The sequence below is a fragment of the Aplysia californica genome, unplaced genomic scaffold, assembly GCF_000002075.1.
Source record: "Aplysia californica isolate F4 #8 unplaced genomic scaffold, AplCal3.0 scaffold00263, whole genome shotgun sequence".
In the NCBI taxonomy this organism is placed as follows: Eukaryota; Metazoa; Mollusca; class Gastropoda; order Aplysiida; family Aplysiidae; genus Aplysia; species Aplysia californica.
In genome coordinates this window covers 647,751-653,942 of record NW_004797533.1, presented here as the reverse complement: position 1 = coordinate 653,942, position 6,192 = coordinate 647,751, and the positions used below count along the sequence as shown (strand labels likewise).

Genomic DNA, 6,192 nt, shown 5'->3' with positions numbered 1-6,192 from the left:
TCTTGGCAGTTGGATATGTAATCTAAACATCGGTTTCAGCCTCTTTTTCCATCTTTTTTATTGGTGAAAAAAACTTAATAAAACATACAATTGCATAATATGTTAATTATTTCTTTGCAGTGTTCTGTCTACCGGCGTCTGTGGTGTAGCGGTTGCTAATTTGCTATTGCACCCTAGGGACTCGAGTTTGATTCCTGTGTGGGGAGAAGATTTCTATCAGGTATCTCAGTCTGTCTGCAGGGATGTTGAATCCCTTTGAGTCCGGGTTGACCCTGACAAGCAAGGTTGGAAGCACGCCTCCTAAATGATCTAAATGGTGTCGATGGGGGCGTTAAAAAGCACCTACATTTTAAAGTCTACTGTCGACATGATGCCTTTATTCCCCTCACCCATGCTCACTGTCTCCTATCCCTCCCTATCTCTCCACCCATCTCTCCACCACCCCCCTTCTCTGTCTCTCTCTCTGCCTCTCTCTCTCTCTCTCTCTCTGTCTCTCTGTCTCTCTCTCTCTGTCTCTCTCTGTCTCTCTCTCTCTCTCTCTCCACTCTCATGCGTGATGGGCAAACTCTTCACTATGGTCTGCTTCTTAACGTTATTTTTTATGTAGCTTTTATCCTTTTGGATCTCGATGTTTATTCTATAACAAAAATAAGACACAAAACTCCGCCGTACCATGTGAAATGTGGTCGTACTATTCATTATCATTCTAATTTTTCATAAATCCTGGCTGAAGTCTGTTCAACTTCTGTTTCTCCCTAGATCAAAGCAAGAGACGTTATAATCTGACACCACTGGCGACATGGACACCACAAGTATTTTGTTGGCTCTGGTCATCGTTCTGGTCACAGTCTACGTAATGTGGGGTTACCTGTCCAACAGAGGACTCCCACCCACGCCAACTATCGCGCTGCCTGTTGTGGGACATTTGCTTTCCCTCAACCCGCAGGATCCTCGAAGTCAGATGCAAAAATGGAGAGAGAAAGTGGGGGATGTTTTCAGGTATTGTTTTATTTTCCTTTTCGGACAGGAATTTGGAAGAGGGGCAAAAGTAGGATTGGGAAGGGGTAGGAGCAGGAGTAGGAAACGCATTAATATTACTAAACATTTTGCGTTGTAAATAAATGATTGCTGTCTATTTTTGCTTTGGAAAATGTACGTTTTGTGACTATCAGGGTATTGTGCCAATAACCACATCTATATTTATTCAGTAACCTCTACTGATAACAAGGTATATCGGATTTCTTATTTCTAGACATTGACGTAATTCAAAGAGAACCAATTTTCTTTAATAAAAAGTAGCTGTAGCATGAAAATCAATATCCCTTAACGGAGTTACAACCCCCCCCCCCCACCCACGAAAATACGGGTTTTGAACGCAATGCTTTGAAAACAGTTTAGATACTACTCCGGTGGAAAAAGGGCGTATCGAATAACCTTGTTACCGAAAATTAGTTCGTTTTGAGCCACGTTTATTGTCTAGAAGTAAGAAATTCCGATATACCTTTTTTAACAAAGCACACTCTATAGTAGTGATTCCTTTCAGTAGGTGAGAGTTAAAGTACATTTGAACTCTATGTGCACTCTATTTGATACTGTAGTATGAATAATTAAAACCGTTTTGAGAGATCATGTTCAAATTAATGTGGATGATAAAACAACTGTCTTTTAAAGAAAACGAAAAAAAATACCCTGATAAATTTGCTACACTTTCAGCTTGCGCCTGGGCCCCACAGTGTTCATAGTACTCAACGGGTACGACGCAATCAAGGAGGCGTTTGTGAAAAGAGGAGACGATTTCTCAGACCGCCCATTCTTTTACTTTGACTGGGTACGTTCACCCTTTTATTTTCTCGCATTTGCCACATATTACAATCTTTTATAATTGGGAACTAGATAGGAACATTTCCACGCGGCCACAAACCCCCCCCCCCCCAATTAAACCTTAACTTATTCTTCTCCAATTACGGGCTTTAGTAACACCTCATTCAAATTCTTTTCTTTCCATGAAATTCTCAGTAGTCTCCGAAGAAACCCCATTTCTGTTGCATTTAGTTGATTTTCACTCTCTTTAGTAGTTATCAAGCATCATATAATAGATAAACGATAGCATTTGTATAGTGCAAATCCCCGCTCAACAACAAGCTCTACTAGCTTCACAATCGATACTATTACCTCAGCAGACCTGAAAGCATTCTGAGACAACCTCAACTTCCTGGGAAGTATACAGTGCAAGCAGCCATTTATAGGCACTAAACACTAACATACTGACAAGATCTTTCACAGTCTATGGCCGGGTACCCATTCCCACCTAGGTGAAGTGAGGAAAATTCGTGTAAAGTGCCCTTCCCAAGGACACAACGTCGGGCCCGCGGCTCGAACCCCTGAACCCGCAACAAAAGGTTTCCCAATGGCCTTTGCTAAAACCCTGGACACATGGTGTGCAATTCTTGACTATAATATTATGTATACCATTCACTTGCTTACTTTTTCTGCCAACCCCTCTTTCGTTTCGTATCCGACATATCCGGAAATTTATGTTGTCTCCGTTCTCAAACAGTTCATCAACTTACGAAATGGCACGGTGTGACTCCAACAAGCACATTTGAACACTGTCCCTGTTTTCAAGAGGCAGGGTCTCCAATCCTTCACACCCCCCCTCTTTCAGTATGACCGACTCGCGAGAGCAGATAATTTGCTCCAATGTTACCTTAACAACCACAGTTCAAGAAGAATGCCCTATTTATAGTTATATTCGAGCCTTGGTCATTTGCATTGTAGTCCAGTGATGCCATTTCATTAGATAAACACCCCTTTAGTGAAACTGGTAAATTCAAGTCATCTTTGGTCTAAACTACAGAATGTTTTGCTTACTTTCCCCTCATAAAAATTGACATTTTCCTTTCCGAACGACGGTGTGTACCCTAGACGTAAGCTATGGTAGTATTCTTTGATATTCTTGCTCAATCAATAAGTCGGTTTGTTCAAAAGTATTTGTCATATAGAATGATTACCCCCCCCCCCCAAAGCCCGGAGCCTCAGAGACTGAGGGGTCTGGGGGGCAGAAGTCGTATCCCTTCCAGCCCACCCCACCCGGACGAGCCTCATAAAATGAAAATGTTTTATTACACCGTTCATCCATAATCCAAATAATACGAGCAGGGGCGAAGGCTGACTTGTTTGACAGGGTAATCAAAGTGAGATGGGACCAGATATAGGGCCTGGAGATATAGATCTATCACACACGAATCCTACTCGAGGCAGCATCCATGAGTTGTGAATGAAAACAAATCCTGAATTCATGTTGTTGTATACCTGTTCAACCGCTAAAATAATCGGGAAAGTATCTCTTTAAATATTTATTTCAACAAACATTAAATTTATCTTTAGATGTGAATACACTAACACAAAGCAAAGAAGCAGAGATGTCAGTCAGTACTTCAGTATGTAATACCAATACAAGTGAGACTAAACTCTTTGGTAGAACATGACAATTATTAATTTTTTAATTTCACATTTGGTTGTTTTTGTCTCGCGTTTCGCGGCCAGGAGCCGGTGTCATAATCGAGGTCACGATCTGATTATAGGACGGTAAAAAGTCGAAGGAAAAAAACCCAGCACTCGCAGCAGTCAATATATTATTAGGAGTTAGTTCCCCTCACATCTGTGAGGTAGACTCGACCAGTGTAATAGTTCGCTTACATAATTAATGCTTGAGACTGATTACAACTGTGGCCCGAAAGGAATGAACAGGGTATATGTATCAATGGAATAGTTTTGACTGTTGCACACATGTTCCCTTCAACAATTTTGGTAGACTCTTCCAGCCTCACTGTAAGTTTACATAATCAAATCTTGCGACTGTTTATAGAGTGACACGATAGGGATGAACAGGCTATTTCTGTGACAATGAAACCGTTTTGAATGTTAGGCATACTGTTCATTGGTGATTTTGAGCGTCTTTTTTTTTACATTTAATTTATGAGGTTTACGTCTATGGGTGAATTTGACTGCGACAATGTTTCAAAATTAGGAAGGGAAGCAGTGATTATTTGATTATACAGACGCTTCGCCACTGAATACGAGTATTATGTCATTATCAGTTTGGCTTCCCTTGATTTTTTTCTGTTTCTGTGAAAGATATTATGTTTTTCTTCCTTCTTTCAACAGGCAGTGAATTACCACGACCTGGGCATTACCCTGTCATCAGGCCCAAACTGGAAACATCAGCGATCAGTGTCTCTAAGTATTCTCCGAGACATGGGCATGGGTAAGAACGTTTTGGCTGAGACGATCCAAGACGAAGTGTCGCAGTATCTCGCACGTCTCAGCAAGCTGAAAGAGAAACACGACATCCGCCTTCTAACAGGCGTCAGCGTAGCAAACGTGCTTTGTTCTATGCTAGTGGGGCAGAGGTTTGACTACGATGATCCGACATTTAAAAGAGTCGTAGAGCTGGTTCACTACAACTTATCACATCTGCTGGGCGTTGGGCCAACTCTCCTCAATATGTACCCTATTTTACACTACCTGCCTGGTGACATTTTCAACACCGATATTATCATGAAAAACAGAAAAGAGGTTGGTGAGCTGTTTGTCCATTATTTCAAAGATCTTAAAGGTCATAAAGAATACAGCGAAACAAATATGGATAGCTTTATCGCTAACTATGTGTTTGAGAAAAGTAAGAAGGAAAACAGTGGGCAGGCTACCTATCTAGACGACAAAAACTTGACAAAGGTCATAGAAGATCTTCTTGGAGCAGGAATTGAAACAACTAGTAATACCATCAGCTGGTTTCTCCTCTACATGTTGCACTACCCTAAAGTACAGGAAAAAATCTTCAAAGAGATCGAATCAGAAATAGGCACTGGGAGGTCCCCAACCATGCATGACAAAACCAAGCTGAAATATCTGAATGCTGCAATTATGGAAACTCAGAGAATTGGAAACACTGTCCCTATGGGTTTAACTCATATGTGTGCTCGAGATACTACTTTCAGAGGGTTCAAGATACCAAAGGGGGCAAATGTTATTGGAAATATGACGTCAGTATTTTTCGACAAAACAGTTTGGGGGGAGGACGTGGATACTTTCCGACCAGAACGTTTCATTGACGATATTGGTGATCTAAAACACTTCGAAGAATTTATCCCATTTTCGATCGGCAGGAGAGCTTGTCTTGGGGAAGCCATGGCGAAGATGGAATTGTTTCTGTACCTTTCATCAATGTGTCAGCGATTTCAGTTTTTATCGCCAGACCCAGATGCCCCACCAAAGATAACTGAAGTGGTTAACATAACAAGAACACCAGGGCCTTTTGAAATCAAAATTGTTGACCGACTGTCATGAATTAGCTAATAATTTGAGCGCTGAGTTCCAGAACAGAATTTTGTAGGGGATAGTTATAGCGTAGTGCATGTAAGAATATTCTGCTTTTACGGCTAGGCTTACACTTTAGCACCCCCCTAATAACATTAATATCTTTTGCTGCAGTCTTCCGTAAGGACACCCTTTTGTTTAAATAAAACAATATTTTTGACAATTTCGGACTTCACTTTGATTTGAACCTTGAATTTTTCGATTTTAGAAAGACCCCTAAGTGATATACTCTATAGTGAGGTTTCTAGCCAATGCCAAGAATCGCACTTCCCAACACTTCTCCCAAATAAGTCCAATTCATATGCTTTTCATATATTTTAACATGGCCTCCTGTTTCATTAAGAATTCAAAGAATAATAAAATAATAGTTATAATTAAGACCACAAACAAAAACAAAATTTAGAAGCAGCATAAACATATTACAAAGAGATCTTGTATTACAGAACAATGTGACAAAGTCCAAGTTAACTATTACAATGTTATGACGTACGCAGGGGTAAAGCGTCTACTTAATCAAGTAATCACTGCTTCCCTTCCATTATTTACTAGGAACGTCGTCACCGTCAAATATACCAATAGAAAGTAGGTCAAATAAATGTCAAAGCTGTCAGTGAGCTGGCCATCATGTACACCCCTACAACTTGTCCCTTCGTACATGCTCTTGATGAAGTTCACCAACTTCTGTGGGATTCCGAGGTGTCTCATTATCTTCCATAGTGTTTGCTCGGTCTATATTGTCAAAGGCCTTCTCTTAGTCAAGGAAGCTGACGATCAGCTGGAAGTTCCACTCCTGAGACTGTTCCACAATGACCC

General features: G+C 40.7%; 1 protein-coding gene across 1 annotated transcript; it reads left to right on the top strand.

Annotated features, from left to right (window-relative positions):
- The first annotated feature begins 542 nt into the window (after nucleotides 1–542).
- Nucleotides 543–5,777, top strand: LOC101848439 (cytochrome P450 2C3). Its single transcript, XM_005100861.3, has 3 exons — nucleotides 543–999; nucleotides 1,714–1,828; nucleotides 4,168–5,777. The coding sequence occupies exons 1-3, from the start codon at nucleotides 800–802 to the stop codon at nucleotides 5,347–5,349; spliced, it is 1,497 nt and encodes a 498-aa protein (XP_005100918.1). The 5' UTR covers nucleotides 543–799; the 3' UTR covers nucleotides 5,350–5,777.
- Nucleotides 5,778–6,192: the final 415 nt, after the last annotated feature.

What these genes read in the sequence shown, in the direction of transcription:
- LOC101848439 (XM_005100861.3), top strand. Translation starts at nt 800, where the DNA reads ATGGACACCACAAGTATTTTGTTGGCTCTGGTCATCGTTCTGGTCACA. An exon ending in AAAGTGGGGGATGTTTTCAG is followed by an intron (nt 1,000 to 1,713) that starts GTATTGTTTTAT and finishes CTACACTTTCAG; the next exon opens with CTTGCGCCTGGGCCCCACAG. An exon ending in CATTCTTTTACTTTGACTGG is followed by an intron (nt 1,829 to 4,167) that starts GTACGTTCACCC and finishes TTCTTTCAACAG; the next exon opens with GCAGTGAATTACCACGACCT.